The following is a 23,963-nucleotide window of genomic DNA, read 5'->3' on the forward strand; positions in this document are numbered from 1 at the left end:
TGGGCCCGGCTCGGCCAGAAATGCACTGTGTTCTCTACCTTCCGCAACCTTCCCCTTCCAGTGTGTTTGGATTGCACCGGCTTGTGCCTGGTCTGGGGGTCCTTTGACTGAGGGTCTGATGAGCATCCCCAGACGAGACCTCCTGAGCCAGACCAGAGAGAACAGCAAGTCTCCTGCCAGTTCTCACTCTGCTTTTGGCCTTTCACTGACGTCTGGGGCATCACTCTGCATCAGAAAGCCACTTGCCTCTGCTCCCTCATCTTCTCTTTAGCATTTTCTTTGCCTTCTCCACTGGTTTCTGTGCTAACACGTTTTAATCAGAGGATCACTGTGGCTGCCATTCCTTGGGATTTCATTCTGTGTTATCATTTCAGGAGAAGGTTATAGTTATGGCTTCTGAAAACAGCAGGGATAATGTGAGCTAATAGCCTAGTGGAAGGTCGAAATAAGTTATTTCACTGTTTGGGCTTTAAATTTGTATTCTCATTAACATAATACTATGTACAAAGCTTACAAAGCCAACATGTTCCAAAAGGCCTATAATGAAAATATTTAGTAATCCTCACACCCTCTCTGCCACCCTCAAGTCTTCTAGCTGTTTCTCCTGATATTTACCTCCACCTTTTTTTATTTTTATGTATGCATGTAAACTCTGCCCCCAACATGGGGCTCAAACTCACCACCCCAAGATCAAGAGTCACATGTTCTACTGACTGAGCCAGCCAGGTGCCCCCTACCTCCATGTGTTTAAGTAATATTCTCATCTTGCTCTCTCAGAGATTTCCAGATTGCCATTTATGTTAGAGGAGTACTTAATGCCCTCAGGCCACCCCTGTGCCCACTGCATTTTTCTTTTGGAAATATGTTCTAGTCTTGTGTTTGTCAAGTTCATCTCAAGTGAGTGGTAAGGCAGGTTTCCTGTCCTCAGGTGGGTCATTTGAGTTTTCTTAGTGGTTCATAGCAGAACATTTCTTAAACACCAAGCACGCCAATAACTGCACAAACTACGTTCAGAGACTCTTCCTGGGCAGAAGAACCCAACGCAGAAAGTAAGGATGGATTGAACAATCACAGAACTTCTAAGAAGCCAGGGGGGAGTTTATCGCTGTGCTCTTCCTACATGGTTCAGGTTGTCTTAAACTTAAGCGAAAATTGAGGCTGTGGTGGGTAGTGCAGTCTTATCTGCCCTTTCCTAGAAAATGCATAAGGGGCTGGGCATTTATAAGCAGCTCAGCTTTGAGAACTAGAAGCTAATGCCCTCTCTCACCTCACTCCAGTAATACTTAATCTAGCCATAATTAGCCAACCAAAGAAGATAGCAAATAGATGCCAAGGCCAAGAGCACTTCAGAACTGAGCACTCCATCCAACAAGGGGAGTAATCAAACTTTTTCTCCACCCCTTCCCCTCAGTGACTCTTAGAGTGTACTTGGGACACAGGGTTCAGATGGCTCGGAAAGTTCTGGGGCGCTGATAAGATCATAGAAGTTCTGGGAAAATTTTGACCTCAGGAAGTTCCAGTTGTCCAGGCTTCCTATAGAGTAATACGTGGCAGTTAAGGTATGGGGGAAGAAACTGAACGAAAGGTTTTATGAGAGGGAAACCTGAGCAGTTCCATTAGAGCAGGTTACCTTGCCTAACTATGGTCTAACAGCTTAAAAAAAACAATAGATGAAACAAAACCATGAGATCATAGCGACTAGAGGTTGGAAAACAGAGCAATGACTTATGAGAATGGGCTTTTCATAAAAATCACATGTTTCTTGGGGCGCCTGGGTGGCTCAGTCATTAAGCGTCTGCCTTCAGCTCAGGTCATGATCCCAGGGTCCTGGGATCGAGCCCCGCATCGGGCTCCCTGCTCGGTGGGAAGCCTGCTTCTCCCTCCCCCACTCCCCCTGCTTGTGTTCCCTCTCTCGCTGTATCTCTCTCTGTCAAATAAATAAAATCTTAAAAAAAAAAAATCACATGTTTCTGAATTTCTGTGAAGTAATCATAAAGATAAATCTGAAATTATTTGGTCTGAGTTCATTCCTTACTTCCGTCATGGATTCATTCAGTGTACACCCTGGGCCAGTTCCATAGATGCAAGGATTACAGTCTGACACACAAAGCACTCTACAGACATGAACTGAGGGAAGCACAGTGGCGGGGAGGGTAGGGGTAGAGGGTCCTGACTAGGCTATGGCGCCTGGGAGTATCCGCTCCCCGTGGGAGTTCATATTGATTGTTGAGCTAAGATCCCAAGGTTGAGGCTGGTTTAATTTAGGAAAAGAAGGTAGGGAATGGGAGATGCTCTAGGTAGAGGAAACAGCATGTGCAAAGTCCCGTGTGGGGACGAAAGAAGATGCATTGGAGGAACAGAAGAAAGGCCACACTGACCAGAACTCAGGGGACGGTCATGGGACGTGAGGCTGGAGGGCTAGGCTGGGCTGATACCACTCAGTCAAAGATTTCAAGGTGGGGAAATACAGCTACTTTGCCTGCAGTGTGCAGGGTAGACTGGGGCCACATGAACGCGGGGCAGCCGTTTGGTAAGCTCTGGCTATATAGCCCGGGTGAGGGGCTGTGGTTTGGGTGGTGGTTGGAGCCATGGACGGATGCCGCAAGTCTGGAGGGGGTGAATTGATAGGACTGGACACATTGGAGATGAGGGATGAAGAAGAGGGAGAGATCCAGGGTGGCCCTTAAGTTTACGACATACAGAATGTGCTAGAATGGATGACATTACCTCCCTTTTTGTTTAAAGGAATCCTTCTAAGGTTTTCTACAAAAAAGTATCTTTGGTGTACTTTTCCACAAGGATTGGCAGATTTGCTTATGGAAAATCTTTAGGGAGTGAAGTGGGCAGTGGGGGAGGGATGTGAATAGCAAAGTGAGAGGTCCCAGAAGGCCGGAACTTGAAGTGTGAACATTGCCTGGAACTGACAGCTTGAGTAATGACAGGAGGAAGGTCATAAAGAGGCTCCTGATAAATTTTTTACAAGTGATTTGAATGAAAGATGAGAAGCAGAGATGAAAAGAGAGCATACCGTGAGGGCTGTGTAAAGCATGGCTGTATTTGAATAAGAAAACTGGAAGGAATGATCAGATTTTACTGTTTAGGGAACATCCTTACCCCAATGATCATTACTCTAAAAGTAAAGCTTGGGGATGCCTGGGTGGCTCAGTCGGTTGGGCGTCTGCCTTCAGCTCCGGTCATGATCCCAGGGTCTGGGTCCTGGGATCGAACGCGCATGGGGCTCCCTGCTCAGTGGGGAGTCTGCTTCTCCCTCTCCCTCTGCCTGCTCTGTGCTTGTGTGCTCTCTCTGTCAAATAAATAAATAAAATCTTAAAAAAAAAATAAAAATAAAGCTTGAAATGTGGAAAATGACATTTGTATGGGATGGCAAAACCAGACTTGTTTTGTTCTCTAAGGTGATTGATATGCCCGAACACAATCCTGGCAATTTGGGAGGAACGATGAGGCTGGGAATCCGAAGAACTGTTTTCAAAACGGAAAATTCAATATTAAGTAAGTTTCTCCGATCATTGGTTTTATGACAGTGGGTGTGGTTAGCATGGCTCTGCGCAGCCCGAGGCTAACCCTACCCCTTCCACCTCGCCAGCTTCCCCTTCCAGTAGCCCCTGGTGCTGCACCTCTTCCTCCCACCTGCATTCCCCGCCACCCCCCCTCCCCTCCCCCCGCCCAAGCCCTTGCTGGTCCTCCTGCTTCTGAATTCCTCTCCCTGGCAGGGTTGGGAAACTGTGAATGCCCCTTCTCATTCGATGTCCACGACACGCTGCCCAGGGAGCTCCTTTGTGATTTACTGCCGCTCCTGGAGATGACCTTGCCCCTGGGAGCAAGTTCTCTCCAATCCACCATTCTCTCCACTACACTGAAACCAGCTCCCTGTTTAATTGTTTCATGTCTGACTGGTTTTAGCCACTAATTTACGAACTTCGTGGAGGAGGAGAGCAGTTATGTCTGAGAAGTAGATTTCTCTGCTCCCCCAGTAGCTTGGGCATAGGGAGAGCAAAATATGATGTGGCTTGCCGTCTGCTATTTGCCCATCTTCTACTCCCGATAAGGTTATTCGAATTTTTGTGGCACTTTTCTTTCATAGATGAACATTTTATATGAGACTAACTTAAAGTGAGAAAACCCGCAAAGCCCTGAATTCAATTTAATATATTTTGAGTGCCTACTCTGAGCCATAGGCACTGTGCTAGATGCTGCACATCCAGCCATGCCCGGGACAGCTGTTAGCCCTGCCGGCCTCAAAGCAGGTGCAAAGAGCGTGATGAAAGGGAACGTGCGAGGTGCCGAAAAGCTGGAAGGAGAGAAAGGGAACCCAGGTTTCTTGGGTGTCCAGCATCATTCCCGTGAAATTATAAGCATATCTTAGAAAAATGCCTTCTTGAAGAAGAATAAGACCAGGAATATGGGTTTCTCCTTTATGGGTGAGAAACAGCTTCTAAGGAATATAAAGCTTCCTAGTAAGAATGAAATTTAAAAAGGAAAAGTTTCAAGGCACACACGTTTCTCTACTTTCTCTGGATAAGAAACCATTGCTCTCTAAGTGACTTTTTTTCGTTAAGAATAGAAGAATTTTTTTCTCTTCTTGGATATTAGCAGTGATTCTGCAGCTTTCCGATGTTTTCAAATCCTTTGAAACTTGGTTCAAATAGTTGCCTAAGAGACAAAAAATGGTTAGTGAGAAATGTAATGTTTTAAAATTGTATCTTCTGTAAAGGGTTCGGTGCTCATCGAACTAAGCTTTTATAAAAGAGCATAGTGTTCAAAATATTGAAAATTTGCGTCTGTCTTGATAGAAATAAGACTGATTTAGGGTTTGTTTTTCTTTACAGTAGACATAAAAGTAATGTCGATGATTTTTATGAATCTTAAACACACTAAGAGCTTGTTGCTTAATTAATATCTTTGGCCTGCTTTGAAAAAAATTGTTAAATAGCTTTATTGCAATATAATTTATATACCATACAATTCATCTGTTAGAAGTATACAATTCACTGTTTTTTTTCTTAAAGATTTTATTTTTTGACAGAGAGAGACAGCAAGAGAGGGAACACAAGCAGGGGGAGTGGGAGAGGGAGAAGCAGGCTTCCAGCTGAGAAGGGAGCCCGATGTGGGGCTCGATCCCAGGACCCTGGGATCATGACCTGAGCCGAAGGCAGACGCTTAACGACTGAGCCACCCAGGCACCCTTCACTGTTTTTTATTGTATCCAGAGTTGTGCAACTATCACCACAGTCACTTTTTGAACATTTTTGTCACTTCAAAAAGAATCCCTGTTTCCTTTAGCTATCACTGCCCCCCCCAACCAGTTCTCAGCAACCATTAATCTACTGTCTCTACCAATTTGTCTGTTTTGAACATTTCATATAAATGGAACCATATGCTGTATTTTGTGTTTGGCTTCTTTCCTTTAACATCGTGTTTCAAGGTATATGCACATTCCTTTTCGTGGCTGAATAATAGTTCACTGTATGGTTAGACTACATTTTGTTTATGCGTTCATCACTTGATGGACATTTGGGTTATTTCCCAGCCTGCCTTAAATTTAAACTGTGCCTCCTAGTTTGCAAAATCATGTGCGTATATGAACCTACGATTCCCAGGAGGCATAAGGTTTTGCCCTCCCATTTGCGCCAGATCTTCCACCGTTCTCCAAAAGGGTTGTGTTGGAGATAAGAGATAAGAATATGACCACTGTGCATGGCTCTACTGAGTGTTATAGAAATAGAAAAACCAATAGCACCATAGTATTTTGTGGGTTTCTTCCCCTAGTCGGTATATTTCTTTTGTAGGCTTTTTTTTTTCCCCCCTATTCACATTTCTACAAGGTGCTAGGAACAAAATACATTTGCCTACATAGCTTCTGAAAATAATGTAGTTTTGATGGACAGCATTTGATGCTATTCATTCTTTATTTAAATTTGATTTATGGGCCGGTGATGGCAATGCTCTGGATTAAATGGAAAAACAGAAAAGTAAAGGGTTTTGGTTTTTTTTTTTTTAGTAAAAGAGAATACTTTGAAATAGGACCAAAGCCTAAAGATGTTGGTAGACACAATGGCTGGATTACTAAAGTAATTCTAATTTTTATATTCATCAGGAACAAATTCCTCTTTTTTTCTTAGTCACCTGTTCATTCCTTAAGGTTCATGAAAACTAGGTATTTGTTTTTTCTTTTTTCTTCGTTTTCAACCACTTTACTGAGGCATCATTGACATACACGTATGCAATGAGATGAGTTGAACTTGAGTTTTCTAAAGTGGAGATTACAGGTATAAATTGAGTTGGACCAAAGTACTAATCATCATTTGCTCTGTTTGTAAGAAACATGTTCCCAGAGGCTCACTCCTGTCCTGCATTCTGGATGTATGTGCTGTCCTCGCCTACAAAGGCTTTTTCTTTTTCTTTTTTTATTATTATTATTTTTTAAAGATTTTATTTTTGGGCGCCTGGGTGGCTCAGTCGGTTGGGCAACTGCCTTCAGCTCAGGTCATGATCCCAGGACCCTGGGATCGTGACCCGAGTCGAAGGCAGACGCTTAATGACTGAGCCACCCAGGTGCCCTGGCTTTTTCTTTTTAAAGGACTAAGGGCAGTGTGTGGGGAATTGTCAAAGCTGGTTCACAGGTCTTCACAAATAAGATATTTTTTCTGTAACACTTGACCTTAGTATTAATTACACATTCATGATGTTTTCGAAACTTTATCTATCATGCTTAGTTTTATATAGCCTTTTGTTGTAGAATAATGTTTTATGTACCTAGTCTTTGTGTTTATTACTTGGACATATAATATTTCATTGAATTAAGGAACCAGAATCTACTGATTCATTTCTTTTTTTTTTTTTTTTTAAAGATTTTATTTATTTGACAGAGAGAGAGTTAGTGAGAGCAGGAACACAGGCAGGGGGAGTGGGAGAGGGAGAAGCAGGCTTTCTGCCAAGCAGGGAGCCCGATGTGGGGCTCCATCCCAGGACCCTGGGACCATGACCAGAGCCTAAGGCAGACGCTTAACAACTGAGCCACCCAGACGCCCCCTGATTCATTTCTTATTGCTAAACACTGCAAGTTGTTTCCAACATTTTGTTAGAAAAATGCTGATACAAACATCTTGACATACTGTTTATATTCTTTTGATTGTTTTCTTAGGATAGATTTCCAGGAGTTGGACTATTAGGTCAAAGGGTATGAACACTTTTATGACTGATAATTCTGCCAGATTGTTTGAAGGAAGAGGTGAACCAGTTCATAGTGATGTTAACTATACTGTACTGTTCTTGCTTTCTCTAGTCTTTTTGCTAGTATTTTTATTATTTTTCTTTTTGCTCTCCTAGCAAAAACAAAAAGGGCCTCTATTAGAGTACTCTATTTTGCATTTCTTTTCATTACCACAAAGTGGAAGGTTCCCCCCCACCCCAAAATGTTGGTTTACTTGTGTATATACTGCCCATGTTCCTACTAACACTTAAACATGTGAAGGGAGAGATCTACCAGCCCAGAGTCTATAACCTAAATGGCCTAAACCAGGGGTTGATAAACGTTTTCTGTAAAAGCCCAGATAGTACTTATTTTCAGCTTTGGGGGCCACATGGTCTTTGATGCAACAGCTGTAGGCAAATATGTAAGTAAATGAGTGTGGCTACGTTCCAATTCATGTTCCTTTATTTATGGACACTGAAATGTGAATTTCTTTTTTTTTTTTTTTAAAGATTTTAGTTATTTATTTGACAGAGAGAGACACAGCGAGAGAGGGAACACAAGCAGGGGGAGTGGGAGAGGGAGAAACAGGCTCCCCACTGTGGAGGGAGCCCCACGCGGGGCTCGATCCCAGGACCCTGGGATCATGACCTGAGCCGAAGGCAGACGCTTAACGACTGAGCCACCCAGGCGCCCCTGAAATGTGAATTTCATGTAATTTTTGGGCGTCATGAAATATTATTCCTCTTTTGATTTTTTTTCAACCATTTGAAAATGTAAAAATCATTCTAAGTTCAAGGGCTGAACAAAAACAGGGGAATCCTGTTTTGCCTCAGGGTTTCCATGGCTTGCCAAACCCTGGTCTACACAAAAGAAGCACAGGCTGAATGAAGGGTAAGGCCCAGGCAGTGAGGCTGTTACCCTCCTGGGGAGCGTTCAAGGACATCTCCCAGCTTGTCCACTTGCCTGCCAAAATATCCTATTTAGTGTCAGAATAAGGTCAAGAGGGCTTTCGGAAACCATTTGACCCAATCAATATTTTTCAGCAAGGAAATGGGCACAGAGGGGAGGTGGCTCATGGTCAGTGGGTGGTCAGAACAGGCCGGGACCACTCTTCTTGCATAGTTTCTAGTCTTCTACTCCAACAGATGGCCCTGGTTCCACAGCCCACTGTTGTAATCACTCTCCAAAATGCAATTCTTAAAACAGGCATTTTACTATTGTTAAACTCCTTCAACAGCTCTACCCTTCAGATATGTATATTTCATTGCATGTAAATTACACCTCAATTTTCCAAAACAACATTTTATCTGGATACATAGATGGCAGGACTTGTCTCATAGTGAGACCATTACTTGGTTGATTAACTCATTAGATGACATCTGAAAAGCAGGGAGAAATGGTGCAGAGCAGGTAAGTATTAAATGGGGTGCTTTGAAGAGTGAGAAATCTAGAAAGAGGTATGTTTAGAGATGGAGTGGGTCAGGCTCAGGTGAGAGAGGAGCCAGGGAAAGCACCAGGGAGCTTTGTTATGAGAGGGTTTTGAGACTCCAAAAATAAACTCTATCCGTTTGCTTGTGGCTCTCCACTGAGTGTGAGACATGGGAACGTAGTAAAGTACACAGCAATTCAGACAAGGTTCAGAGCTCATTACGGGGGTGGCTGATAACTTGTTTGATGGTTATTGTTTCCAAAATATTACAGTCCTCAGGTTTAACTTTTTTGGTCAGGTCCCAGATATGTTGCTGAGAGATCCAGGAAAGGAAACATGTCTTTGTCTGTGCTCAGTGTGGTTTTCCAACCTAACCACCACCTACCAGAAAGAATATGCTTTTGGACCATGCAGGTAGCATGTTTTAATGCTGCTCAATCTGGTGTGTATATGCACTGGTAGGAATGCTAGAGTCAACTCAATTTAAAGCAATCCCATATTTGATATGCATTTGAGAAACTCTGTCCTCTAAACCAACACCCAAATGGTTAGGGAGCCCTTGCCTTTAGAAACAGGAATCCTGCAGGGGTGGAAAGGTGCAGAGCAGACCTGAGTGCTTGGGGTAGGGGTGGGGGGTATGGGAGTTGGGCAGAGGAGGGAAGGGGCCACCCCATGAGCATAGCGCTGGGCTGCGGGATTATTAAAAGTGAGTGGGCGCCATTTTGCCCTCTAGGGGTGTCCAGTCCAGTGGAGAACGTGCCATAACATTTTGGAAGGAATTAGAAGCCCTCTTCAGTGCAGTGTATGCAGCTGGAGACCAGGCCCTGGTGACTTCCCATCAGAGTTCTGAGAAGATGACCCCTATCCTCAGGGCAGACAACAAGGGGACAAACGTCAGCTGGCAATGGAGGCTGGGGAGAGCTCCTCAGGATGATGCTGGCAGGGAGTGTGCCAGAATCTAGGCTGGAGGAGGCCATGGCAAATGGAAATTGAATGCTTTAGGAGAAGACTTAATTCCTTTTTGGGATCTTCTCTGCATTTCCTCATAATAAGGGGGAGGACTTGGCTAAAACACCTGGTTCTGCCTTACTGTAAGAGAAAAAGGGTTTTATTCTGAGAGAACAGGCAACAGGCCAATTAGGGAGGTATGGAGTGAGTCCCAGTGTTAAGATCTGGGTTAAATTCATGGCGTTGGAAATGCAGATTGGTCAATCTCGAATTTGAAGGGACTGAAGGAAAAGGGGATATGGTGGAACAAATTTTCACTGGCTAGAAAAATTGCTCTTGCTTTCTTATATTTTATCAGGGCATGGGTAGAGAAAAACAGCTTCTAGTTCTTGGTGTGATTAGATTGTTAGGAAGTTTAAGAAAATAATCATGCCATACAAAAAGCCTTGGCTCGGTTAATGAGGTGATTTACAAAACAGTTTAAAAGAGGCCACCAGGGATTTAGGGACGCCGCAAGTCCGTGCCACAGTGAATTTGTCGTGCCGAGACCTATGGGAAGGGAGCGCGGTGGGCCTCCTGAGCGGAGTGTGCCCGCTGGCCAGCCTCCCGGCCTCCCTGCTGATGGGCCACACTGCAGGGTAGCTCTCTGCCCTGCTCCTTCTTGTCTTTTGCTGGGGAAACCCTTCTCTAGGGTGTATTTGTGGATATGGGGGCTTACAGGTCTGGGACATGACTTAGCTCCTTTAATCATGACAACAGGAGGCATGTCCCTTACTGAACCGGCCCTGTGCCGAGCATCTCCCCCGTGGGAACTAGTGGAGTGGCTAACAGCCCAGCCTCACTGCCCCATTCATTGGAGACCCCCTCCAGTCCCAGCTCTCAGTCCCTCGCCGCGTAGCTACTTAACGCACGACACTGAGGTTTCTGCATCTGGAAAACGGACATCAGAATGCCTCCTGCCTCATGGGGTTCTTGTGAGCGTTAAATCAGTTATACATGTGAGTCCTTCAGTGCCTGGCACAGAAAAAGCAGTGTTCGAGTGTGGCTGTTAGGATCGTTAATGTGAAGGGTATATTCCAATACAATGAGACCTGTGAGTCTCTCAAAGCTCTGGGTATGACCTAGTATTAAAATACCATGTGATTCAGTAATTCCACTACTGGGAATTTACCTGAAGAAAAATAAAACACTAATTAAAGAAATATATATGCACCCCTATGTTTATGGCAGCCAAGATATGGAAGCAACCTAAGTGTCCATCGATAGCTGAATGCTTAAAGAAGCTGTGGTACACGCGCGCGCGCGCACACACACACAGGAATATTACTCAGCCACAAAAAAGGACGAGATCTTGCCATTTGCAATAACATGGATGGACCTAGAGGGTATTATGCTAAGTGATGAAAGTCAGACTGAAAAAGACAAATACCATATGATTTCACTCATAATGTGGAATCTAAAAAAACAAATGAATAAATAAATGAAAAGCAGAATTATATAGATAAATACAGAGAACAAACTGATGGTTGCCGGGGGCGGGGGTGGTGATGGGCAAAACGGGTGAAGGGAAGTGGGAGATACAGGCTTCCAGTTATGGAATAAATAAGTACGGGAATGAAAGGTCAGTGTTACTGTAATGGTGCTGTCTGGTGGCAGACGGTAGCTACACGTGTGGTGAGCACAGCGTAACATACAGAGATATCGAATCGCTGTGTTGTACACCTGAAATGAATGTAACATTGTATGTCAGCTGTACTCGAATAAAAAAATTAAAAAAAAAAAAGAATATACTAAAAAAAGAATGGGGTCTGCTAGGACAGGGGGAGGGGAGAAGGGGGTGAGCCTGAGGAGAAGGGGAGCAGGCATCCTCCTTGCCTTACACGTTCTCTCCAGTCCCTCTGTTCTAGTCTCCTTGCTCCCTACCTGCTAATATGGACTAGCAGAAGCATACAAAAAAGTCTAAGAAAAGAGATGTTAAAAATGGGATAAGAATACTAAGTCGGGGTGGGGGGAAAGAGATACAAGCAATGAAAAAACATGTAACGCTGTAATGTGGAGTTAAAGGCAAGGATTCATATTTTAAAAATAGAAAATGAGCATTTTTATACTAGCAAATTGAGATAAAAGCAGATCACGAAAAATAAAATTAGAGAAAGAGGAGGAGTTTAGATGCTTAAAAGAAATGAGATGTTTTATAAAAACTGAAGAAACGGTATACCAAAATCCAAAAGTAATAAATAAAGAAGGAGAAAGATAGTGGCTGGCCCCGCTTGTGCACTTTCTAAGCATCAGTAATGAGGACGTTCTGTGCATCGTTTCGGTTATTCCTTTAAACACCCCAGGACCCGGTCGGATTTTGCACGAGACAGAAAGGCATCTTAGCCAGCTTAAGTCATCTGTTAGAAAGTCACTCAGTTGATTTCTGAGCCTGAACTCTTGACCATCTCACTATATCAAATAGCTGGACCTTAATTAAGGAGGGAATAGAAAGACCGAAACAGCTCACAGAACTGAAAGCTGCCTTGTGCTGAGAGCCCCCAAGACAGGGTTCCACAGGTCTCTGGGGGGGGTGTCTTGTGGGAGAAGAGCAGGGAGTGCAGAAAGTGAAGACCCCACCTCTGGCTTCTGAAAGCCAGTCTGAAACCACATGCTTGGGTTGAGGAGGGACACAGGCACTGAATCAACAAAGGACTGAGCAGCTGGGCCGGTAGGACTGGGCTGGAATGCAAACGACTCCAACAGCCAGGTGTAAGAAATGCCACAGCTTAAGCTCAACGCTCTCCAAGCGTTGGAGAGGTGGTAGGGAGTGGTGGGGACTGGGGCAAAGTGACAAGCACTTGACCCCTCAAAGGAGTAACCGCTCAAACTGATAGTTGCATGAAGAACTGTGGATTCACTGTTGCCAGTCTTCTAAATTTTCAAGAGAATCTGGAAATCTGGAGTTTTATGAGAAATCTCCTGGTTTCTAAATGTTGGCAACTTATTCATTTTTAAAACACTGTGTGTTTGCCAACATCATGCAAGCCAAATACACCAAATATTCTATACCCTGGGCAGCCTCTTGGGATCTCTGAAGTAGACAAACACCAGCAGCCCCTTGCACATACACAGCGAACTCTAGCCCCTGTAGTGCCTAATTAGCCCAGGGCACGGTTCCGGGCAGTCTTAAAAGTGAGTCAAATTGAGACATTGGTACAGCAGTTAAAAGATGTTTGGGCAGGGATGCCTGGGTGGCTCAGTTGGTTAAGCAACTGCCTTCGGCTCAGGTCATGATCCTGGAGTCCCGGGATCGAGTCCCGCGTCGGGCTCCCTGCTCGGTAGGGAGTCTGCTTCTCCCTCTGACCCTCCCCCCTCTCATGCTCTCTCTCTCTCATTCTCTCTCTCAAATCAATAAATAAAAATATTTATTTAAAAAAAAAAGATGTTTGGGCAAAGGCGAGGCAGTTCTGCCTAGAGGGAAGAGGTGACAAAGCCCATCAGGTAATGATTTTACCTTTTGGACATGCCAGGGGTGATTTCTTCTAGCCCCTTGGAAATAGGAAATGTGGAGACCAGGTGGAAGATAAGGTTCAGAAGATACAGAATGGGGGTCAAGAGCATAGGTGGGATGGCTTTCAGGAGTGAAAGTGGGGGAAGAAGGGAGGGTACGGTTCTGGGCAGATGTCCCCAGTTGAGGATGAAGAGCTAGTAAATGGGGAAGGAGTAAAGGTCACAGATGGGGAAAGGGGGAGTTACTCATGTCCCAGCTGAAGACACATCTGCTGCATTTTTTTCTGAGAGCAGTTCAGTAAAATAACAGGAACAAAAGCCAAGTTGCAAAGGATGGGGATGGGAGGTTTGGATAAAGGGTAAGTTAGGGGAAGAGCGAGCGGTGGGGGCAAGAATGGGGCTGTATAGCCTTTTACTTTTTCAAATTTTAATTGTGGTAGAATACACGTAACATCAAATTTACCATCTTAACCATTTTTTAAAAAAGATTTTATTTATTTATTTGTCATAGAGAGAGCACAAGCAGAGGGAGAGGGAGAAGCAGGCTCCCTGCCGAGCAAGGACCCCGGGATCCTGACCTGGGCTGAAGGCAGATGCTTAACCGACTGAGCCACCCAGGCATCCCCCATCTTAACCATTTTTAAGTGTACAGTTCAAAAAGAGAGCGAGAGAGTGTGTGTGCCTGCGCACAAGCAGGGGGAGGGCCAGAAGGAGAGGGAGAAGCAGACTCCCAACTGAGCAGGGAGCTGGATGCTGGGGAGCCCCATCCCAGGACCCCCGGATCAGGACCCGACCCGAGCCCAAGGCAGACGCTTAGCTGACTGAGCCACCCAGACACCGCCTCCCCCCCCCACTTGCTTCTTAAGGGAACATGAAGCTTATGTGCAGTTAATCTCTGTTGCATTTGATTTTGCCTCCAGAAAGACTAGGTTAGAAAAGAAGACTGTGTCGCTTTGTTGAGGATTTCCCTCTGTGCCTAAGATCATCGCAGGGCACGAGTGCTTGATAAATCCATCCAGAGAACTGCTCCTCACAACATGGTGTATCTACCCCTCAGTCTTTTCACTCCACACCCAGATACACTCTGCAGTCAGCGGCAGCTAGTGGCTTGCCTTGTCACTGATGGTCATTGATTGTCCTCCTACAGCACTTTCAGCGACAGTATGGATCAGCGGTGCCTAATCTGGAATGCACCTGGAGTCGCTTGTGGTGCTTTGTAAAAACCCACATGCCCAGGACATCTCCTGAGAGTAACCAAATCAGAATCCCTGGGGCCAAGGCCCCGGAATGAGCAGTCTTGGTTTTATTTTGTTGTTTTTTTTTTAAATAGAATTGGACAGATAACATTCTGAGTTGACTCTCAACATACAGTTATAAAGGAAATTTTAATTTTTTTCATGGAGAGGGCAATGCGTTAGTTTTATAAATTCATTCTTGACAGATTTGTAAGTGATCAGGGAAGAATTTGACTGCATGAAACAATATTTCCAAAGTCCTGAAAACGTTTCATTATATACCATATATGTATATATATAGAGAGAGAATGAGCCATTCATTAAACAAATATTTATTTATTTATTTATTTAAAGATCTTATTTATTTATTTGACAGAGAGCAAGAGAGCACAAGCAGGGGGAGCAGCAGAGGGAGAGGGAGAAGCAGGCTCCCCACGGAGCAGGGAGCCCAACACAGGACTCAATCCCAGGACCCTGGGATCATGACCTGAACCGAAGGCAGACGCTTAACCAACTGAGCCACCCAGGTGCCCCTAAACAAATATTTATTAAGTACCTACTTCTGTGCTAGACACCAGTTGACTGGTTGCGGGAATTGAGGGGATGGGTCCTTATCTTGTCCATTATCTTGTAGAGCTCAGGTTCTGGCTTCCATTCTTTCTACTTGGATTTCATAGTCTAGAGATAACACTAGCAGTCACATGGTTTACTTACGGTTCCAAGCGCTTTGTTTAATCCTCACAACAACCCTATGAAATAGGACTATCACAATCCCCATTTTACAGATGAAGAAGTGAGGCAGAGGGGTGAAATAATTTGCCCAAGCCACACATCCATTCAATGGTGTAGTGCAATTTAGAGCCAGGTGGCCTGGTTCCAGAGTCATTACACAGCCCTGTCTTCCTGTCACATTTGCAATATCTTCGCAAACACAAAATTTGCCTTAAGCCAGGCAGTATGCGCAGGCCATCCAGCTTCAAAAGGTCACGCTATATCCTGCTAGTCCTGATGATTTGAAGATATAATTCCTTATATCCTAATTCGGAGATGTTTGCCATTTTCTTCACCATCTGTTAGTATTTTGGCTCTATTATTGGATTTCGAAGTCATCTGTTGTAATGGAGAAAGCAGAGAAGAAATTTTGGACCATAGGAAGAAAAGATCAATCACAAAGTCAGAGGTCCTAAGGGAATCAGGATCCTCTCCAAGTTAGGTCCAGAGCTTTCAAATGATTTTTCTTGTAACTTCACAATGACATATATGCTTCTATTTTTTCCAGCTGGTCATCATTGTGCTATTAGTTTCCATTTTTCCTTTCATTTTTATGAACCAATAGCTTGAGTACAAAGGCTCTGTCTTGAATGACCGCATTCTTGGTGGCACGTTGGAGTTCTCTCAAAGTAGCTCCCTGTCCCCATGATTTCCAATTTTTCTAGAACGCCTGTGGTAAATATTCACTATGACTAACATCACCCCCAGGGAGCTGGGTCTACATGGACAAAATTGCAAAATAGAAGTTCAGTCGTGACAGATGATCATACCGAGTCATAGGAGAATGCAACTGATTTGTGCTTTCTTTATCCAAGTCAAAAGCTCAGAGAAGACACGAGGCATTTGGTCTCTCTTGGTTCTCTGCTCCGCAGCCTTATGGCGTCTCAGAGAGTCTGACAATCCCCTGCCTGTGGAACTGAGCCCTGCTCCCGATTCTGTTGGAGTTGGGCGATGTGTTCCAGCGCTGGTGGCAGGTCTTCTCCTCCCTTGGCTGTGTGCCAGGGGCCTGCGTCACAAGGGCTGGCGCTGAGGGAAGGGTGGTTGGTCCCCTCCCATTGCTCCAGGGCTATCACCCACTTGGTGCTAGTGCATCCTGCTGCTCCACGTGATGGGGGGGGTTCTTCTTGAGAGGGGTCTGGTGATGGATGCCATTGCCATCCACGTGACACCGCAGTCACTGGACCCCCCCCATCACCGTGCCCGTTGCCTAATAGGTCATGCCCAATGTGCTGCTCCGGGCTGCGGCACCCACGGTGACATGGGCACACTTTAGCGACACATGACCGCCAGCCGCGCACTCCTGGTTAAGAGCTGTTGGTATAGATGTGCTCTCATTTAATCCAGCACTCCTCTGCGCCTGGTGCTCAGCTTGTTTCCAGTTGTTCGCTGTTAAAGAACGAAGCAGTGCACATCTTCGTGGTGAACTCTCTGTCTTCGTTTCTGTTTTCAGGGGTAAATTCTTAGAGGCCAAATTTTTAGAGTCAAAGGACAGGCATATTTTTAAGGCAGGGTGTAAACCAATTTGGCCAGTACACAGAGGCAGCTGGTGTGGTGGAACAAGTGCGGACCAGGTGTGAGGGGTCCTGGGCTCAAGATCGGACTGTGCTGCCAGTGGGCGGGGCTTTGGGCAAGTCCTTCAGTTTCATTTCCATTCTTTCGGTTTCATTTTCTTCTTTTGTAAAATGAGCCCTGTTAGGAGTCTGCACAGGAGCCACGGTGCTCAGATGTTACTCCGCCTCTCAGTACTTAGTGCAGGCAGGTGTGGAAAAGGACGGCCCATCTGTTGGACTTCATGGTGGACTTGTATAACAGAGGGCTTCCCTTTATGCAGTGCTGATGGCTTACTTGAGAATTGCTTCAGGGTTTCCAAAAGCTATTGCTGTTCTGTACTGGAAGAGAAGAAAATCTAGATGACTATCTGGAGTCCAGGTAATTTTTAGGCCTCTGATATATGGCTAGAGGTCAAAGAGACATCCTCCACACATATCCTCTGGATGTGGTTCCAAAGCTGATTACTTTGATATTAATTTCACTCTTGTATCTTTACAGGGAAACTTTATGGTGATGTCCCTTTTATAGAAGAAAGACACAGACATCGGTATGAGGTATGGCCTACACACTGAATTACTGTGGAATGTAGATGCTTAGTTCGAAGAATTCCAGTGATTACACGCGGACCTCTGGAAAAGGTGTCCAGCTCGGTGCTATCCATCGGGCTCAGGGGAGTCATGCCAAATTTACCAGAGGAGGGCAGTTGGGACGGGGACACTCTTCCCTTCTTGGCTTTTCAAAGGCAAAATCTTACATATCTGCACATAGGACACATCAGGGTTCTAGGTTACCCTAACTGTTGTCTCCTAGACCAAGATAAGGGCATCATCCTTATCCTTAACCCCCTGCCCTTTATTTTGGCAGGTTTGGGAAAAGAGAACTTACATCTTCTGAACCACATGCCTCTCGGGATAGGGAGGCATCTCTGGCTATCACATAACGGATTCTTCATTTGGGAACCTCTTCGGAAGTCTACATTGAGCATGAGGCTTAGTGTCACATGATTAATAAGAGTTATCGTTGAGATTGTCACATGACAAGCATAGGTTCCTCAAAATGCGGGCTGTCTATACCAGGGTTATTGGAGTATCAATTATGATGCTTTTGGTTAGTTAGAATCAAAATCCCTGCTCATTATTCACTCAAACCAGCCTCAACAATAAGGAGATTTGTTATATCTGGTAATAGGTAGTTCAGAGGCTGAGTAGGCTCCAGGCATGGTATGATCAGGGCTTCAACTATTTCTGGGATTCTATTGGCCTTACCTTTTTCTGTGTGTTTGCTTTGCCCTTAGGCTGGTCTCTCTCCTAGCTGCAAGGTGGTTACCAGCCACAGCTGAGGCAACACGCATCTCTCTTAGACATGGAAGTTTTTCTTCAGCCTGATTGGATCAGTATAGGTTACCTGCCCACCTGTGAACTAGTAACCATTGCAAGGGCAAAGCTAAACCAGGGTTAAACCTGGGTTCTTGCATTATTCATCAGCCTATAGGGATAGGTTTATCATGTTTGGCTTAGACTAGTCAGGGCCAACTTCTAGAATGGGGGAGATGGAGTCCCATGAGTCCTGGGAATCGATGTCGGGTAGGCTACCAACAGTGTCACTACAATTAGGGAGCAATTTGATGAGTAGAGGCCATTTTTGGTCTTCTTTCCACTGGGAACTGGCCCAGCTGGTGGGACCAGAAACTATTGAGCTGCTTTGCCTAGGTGGTAGCCAGGAGGTGTAAGAAATACTGCGCACGTGGGCGCCTGGGTGGCTCAGTCGGTTAAGCGACTGCCTTCGGCTCAGGTCATGATCCTGGAGTCCCGGGATCGAGTCCCGCATCGGGCTCCCTGCTCGGCGGGGAGTCTGCTTCTCCCTCTGACCCTCCCCCCTCTCATGTGCTTGCTCTCTCTCATTCTCTCTCTCTCAAATAAATAAATAAAATCTTTAAAAAAAAAAAAAAAGAAATACTGTGCACGCAATGGTGTGGCCATCCATTCCTGCATACTTATTTCATATCTGATATGCACTAGAGATGAAAGGGGGAAAGACACACAGTCTCTCTCCTGTTAGGGAGCTTACATTCTAATGGACAGGACAAAAAATAAGATAACAGATAAAATAAGTACAGATGAAATCAGATATCAGATAAGGTACTTCTATCTAGACTATATAAAGAATTCTTACAACTGAGTATTAAATAATGGCAAAGATTCTGAATAGACATCTCTCCAAAAAAGATACACAAGTGGCCAATAAGCAAATGAAGAGGTGAGGTGTTCAATGTCATTTATCATCAGGGAAATGCAAATCAAAACCACAAAGAGATACCACCTCATACCCACTAGGCTGGCTATAATCAAAAGACAGATAATAGGGGCAACTGGGTGGCTCAGTCATTAAGTGTCTGCCTTCGGCTCAGGTCATGATCCTGGGGTCCTGGGATCGAGCCCCGCGTGGGGCTCCCTGCTCAGTGGGGAGTCTGCTTCTCCCTCTCCCTCTGCCTGCCTCTCCCACTGCTTGTGCTCTCTCTCTGTTAAACAAATAAAATCTTTTAGAAAAAAGATAATAACAAGTGTTGGTGATGACACATTGTTGGTAGGAATGTAAAATGGTGCGGCCACTTTGGAAAATCATCTGGCAGCTCCTCAAAAAGTTAAACACAGAGTTATCATATGACCCAGTAATTCCATCCTTAGATATATAACCCAAGACAAATGAAAACGTGCATGCACACAACAACTTGTATACAAACGGTCAAAGCAGCATTATCCATAATAGCTAAAAAAAAAAAAAGTAGAAACGCCCCAAATGTCCATCAACTGATGAATGGGTAAATGAAATGTGGTCTATCCATACGATGGAATTATTTGATAATAAAAGGAAATGAAATATTGATACATGTTACTATAGACACGAACCTAAAACACATGATCCTTCGTGAAAGAAGCCAGTTACAAAAGACTACATACTGTATGGGTCCATTAACATGAAATGCCCAGAACAGACAAATCTAAAGAGACAGAATGTTGATTAGTGGTTGCCTAGGACTGGTGGGGAGGTGATGATGGGATTAGGGGGATGATGGTTAGAGGGGATAGGGCCTATTCTTGGATTCATTGTGGCGATGGCTGAAATCCTCTGTGAATGTGTTAAAAACCATTGAGTTGTACACTGTTAGTGGGTGAAGTGTATGGTGTGTGAATTATTTCTCAATAAAGCTGTTAAAAAAAGGAAAAATAATTATAAATTATGAGAACTAGCCTAATGTTAAAAAATAAAATAAAAACACATGGGGTTAAGATTGAGGAGGACAGGTGGACCCCACTTTGATTTTAGATGAGTTAGTGATTTCTGTGAAGAAGAGGCTGAAAAGTTTGGGAAAGGACTAGGGATGCGAAGAATGAGGGCAGGGGCTGAGCACCAGGCCGTCGGGTTGTCATCTATAACCAATATTCTAGCAGAAGAACTGCTTCAAGCTTCTAATCCTTAGAGCTTTTATGTAACTATATGTGAAGAAAGCATTGGGGTTAGTCACAAGGGAAATAAGATCGTTTCAATCCTCAAGCAGATTTGTGATTTGGGGGAGAAACAGTTAATTACACATAACTCAAGGGAAGAAGCAAATATGGTGATGGCTATAAATAGCTAATCTCAAGTTTCCAAGTCAGAATATCTGTGTCACAGTCCTACTTTTTGAATCTCATCTTTGAGCAACAGAAGGTGGGCCTCTCAGGTTTAGGGGCTGTGATTAGACTGTTTCTCAGGTTCATCCTGAGTTTAAAAATAGGCTTTGGGGGTGGGATATAGAAATTAACCACTAGTTAAGAGCATCACTGAAATGGAAAACCCACCCAACTGATGGAGGACATTTTCATAGGCTGATATGTCTCTATGGCTCTGCTGCCCAAAGGCACTTAATTTCTTGTTTTTCCAGGTGAACCCAAGCCTGATCAGTCAGTTGGAGCAGAATGACTTAAGTTTTGTAGGTCAGGATGTCGATGGACAGAGGATGGAAATCATTGAACTGGCAAGTAAGTGGCTCTTTGTTTTTGAAAATTTTCATGGTAACCTAACGTCTTTTTGTTATATAGGAAGGTATAATTTGTCGTTATATGTGAAGCCATAAGTTGAGACTCGTTTTGTTTGCTCTCCTTCTTTTCCTCTCTCCTTTGAAATAATATGCAACTAAATAGAAATAATATGACTAAATATAAAGTACATGAAAAAAACAGAGCACTTATAATTCTAATCATTTGGGGGCCCACTAGTCTGAATCTACCCGAAAATGATACGTTGTTCCGGGTCTACCAGTTCTACTAGCAGTATGCTTCCTCACCATCCCTGCCCCCTTTCTGGGCCTTCTCCTGTTGCTAGCCTCTAGGTTAGTTGCTCTGGAAAAGGCAGGCGGCCCACTATTGAGTAGCACTCTGCTTTCTCCCTCTTTTGAGGAAGAATGGCCCAGTGCCCTCGTCCCTACTTGTGACTGGTTTTGACATCTGTTGTGTGTGGGACCCGGCCCCTCATTCTACCTGGAGTCTGCCTTTCCGTACCACTTGTGCTCCATGCTCAAGTGTGGGCCAGTCGTTCAACTTTCGAACACTAGTCACTGCACCCACAGAAGTTCTTAGTGAGACCAAACACGGCACAAAGGAATAGGGATTTCTGTTGGGGAAGATCGCTGAAGAAGTTGTTTGTGTGGAGGCTGGGACACCCTCAAGAGCCTAGGCACAAACCATACACCATTATTGATGAGACAGAGGACAAGGACACTATTCTCATTCAGAGCTGCAAATACATAGTAAGCCCATGCTTACCGCTGGTCCCAGCTCTTTCTCGAACATTACTTACTACCTGGCCCTTAACAGAAGTGTTTGCCAACCCCTGTTGTAGACCCACACATATATACTTCATTTAACTGACTTGAACTTAACATGTTCCGGCGCCTGCTTGACCTGTTTGTCTATCTGGATGTTCTAGCAATCACAGCTCAACTTATTTAAACCTAAGTTACATGCTTTCCAAACTAGCTGTTCCTCCCATCTATTTCTGCCAAGTCATGCTCAATCTCCTTGTTCAGGGTTTCTCACCCTCGCCACCATTGGCATTGGGAGGGGGATCATTCTTTGTGGTGGGGGTGGTCCTGTGCACTGTGTGATATTGGGCAACATCCCTGGCCTCTACCTACCGGATGCCAGTAGCATCGTCCCCACCTCCCAATGTCACAACACCCCAAACCATCTCCAGACATTGCCACATGTCCTTGAGGGGCACATTCGCCCCTGGGTGGGAACCCCTGTCCTAGACCATCAGGCTTAAAATCGGCCTTATTTAGTTCTTCTTCCCCTCTCTACCCCCAACTTAAAATCAGTTGTCAAGTCCTGTAGATTCTGTCTCTAGAAAGATCGAGCTGCGATTGCATTCCCATCCCTCTCACCCTCACCCCCAGCGCGTGGTGACTCCAACCCAGGGTCCTCCTAAAGCTCCTTCCTGCCTCCAGGCTCTCCCCTCGGCAGCACCTCCTAACGAGGACAGGGCTCTGAGTGTGCAGTGCATGTGACACGAATTCGGTGGATAAACCACGCTCATTTATCAAATGCTTAGTTTGTACAGGATACTGTAAAAACGGTAACATGATTTCCTAGAACCTACCTTTTCAACCTATCTTCTTTAGGCTACAGGTATTCTGGACTTACTCTTCTAAATTTCCTGCTTCTTTTACCATCTGAGCCCATGTCACCATCCGCTACTTCAACTTCCTTTTCTCTGCCCCTTTCCTTTTCTGTCTGGAATCTGTTCAGGTACTTCAGGAGTCCCAAGCAGGGAGCAGAATTGAAGTTGGCGAGGGCTTCTCTGAATGCAGTGACATGTTACCTGGACCCTCAAAGAAGGAAAGCAGTGGACACTGAGTGCACACTCACTAGATGCTTCTGCCTAGACCCCTTGCTAGGGACTCCGCGTGCCTTATGTAACTTAGAAGACAGGTGATGTTATTCCAACTTTATAGAGATGTCCAGCTCATCACAGGTGGGCCTGGAGCCAAACCAGGTCCCTCCACCCCCTCGGTGGATGTTACTGTTCCTCTTGTTTGCACTGGACACGCCACCTAACATTATCAGTCCATGCCTGAAGTTTTGAATTAGAAGATGAGGATGTATTTCCTGTAGTCTCTCTGATGGAAATGCCCATCTTTTAGAATTTTTATAGTGTGGATCACTGGTCAGGGTTGAAGTCTCTTAAATCTTTCTGGTGTGTGAGAGGGCAGAGAATTTCATAAGCAGATTGCTGTTTGTTTACTTCATTCAAGTACTTACTTTCTTTTAATTCTCCTGGCTCTCATTATTGTGAGCAAATACTTAGATGCCTCTTTCATTGCACGGATTTAGATTCCCATTGACACTTTTAAATGCGGGTTGGAAAGGAAACGAGAGACGCTGTAAAATCCTGCCATTTTTTTAAAAAGCCAATTGCAAGGAAATTCGTTTTATTAAGGAAAATCCCCCAGAAGATTCTGATCTTGGCTACCCCTTAGAAGCATTTCTGTGAATGTCTACGTTTCCTAAAGGAGTTCTAAAAGGAACAACAAAGGAGCACCTGGGTGGCTCAGTCGTTAAGCGTCTGCCTTCGGCTCGGGTCATGATCCCAGGGTCCTGGGATCGAGCCCCACATCGGGCTCCCCGCTCCGCGGGAAGCCTGCTTCTTCCTCTCCCGCTCCCCCTGCTTGTGTTCCCTCTCTCGCTGTGTCTCTCTCTGTCAAATAAATAAAATCTTAAAAATAAAATAAAATAAAATAAAAGGAACAACAAAGTTTGAGATTAGTATAATGTCAGAACGTGATTCAAAGCAATTAAGAGCACTATTTCAAAGATACTTTATCTGACTGATAAAACACCATCAAAATAAAAACTTTTCATTTCTTTCCTCATATTGGCATAGGGGATTCTCTTGGAGAAAGCGATTCAGAACAGTGGTCCATTCATTCAGATATTTTTTGGTCCCTGGCCATGACACGATTCTTTGTGTAGCTTCTGCTGCAGTTGTACAAAAGCACAATTACCGTCTGTGTCTTTCAAAGGCATCCCTAGATGCCGTGCTGTAAGATTCATTGCATCTGAAATTTAAAGCTACATTGCTTCATTTCTTTTCTAAGAGTGGATGATTGCTTTTCTTCTTTTCTTGAGGGGACACGTTCCTGGGAGAAGGTGGCATTCTTTTCACCAAACTCTCATACCTGAGTGTCCCTCTCATTCAAGGAGGCTTCTTCCTAGATGTGATGTACAAGAGTTCTACACTGGATTTTTCTGGACTCAGAGCTGTCCAGTGAAACTTGCTGCAATGATGG

General features: G+C 44.6%; 1 protein-coding gene across 3 annotated transcripts in view; it reads left to right on the forward strand.

Moving 5' to 3' along the window:
• CTPS2 (CTP synthase 2) overlaps positions 1–23,963 on the forward strand; it is a 99,080-nt gene that overhangs the window by 61,570 nt on the left and 13,547 nt on the right. For all 3 annotated transcript variants that reach the window (XM_021680931.1, XM_044911511.1, XM_044911512.1), the window contains 3 exons: positions 3,414–3,510; positions 17,135–17,190; positions 20,559–20,655. In XM_021680931.1, coding sequence (XP_021536606.1) covers positions 3,414–3,510; positions 17,135–17,190; positions 20,559–20,655 — 250 coding nt within the window. The remainder of the gene's footprint in view (positions 1–3,413; positions 3,511–17,134; positions 17,191–20,558; positions 20,656–23,963) is intronic.

The sequence above is a fragment of the Neomonachus schauinslandi genome, chromosome X (assembly GCF_002201575.2).
Source record: "Neomonachus schauinslandi chromosome X, ASM220157v2, whole genome shotgun sequence".
In the NCBI taxonomy this organism is placed as follows: Eukaryota; Metazoa; Chordata; class Mammalia; order Carnivora; family Phocidae; genus Neomonachus; species Neomonachus schauinslandi.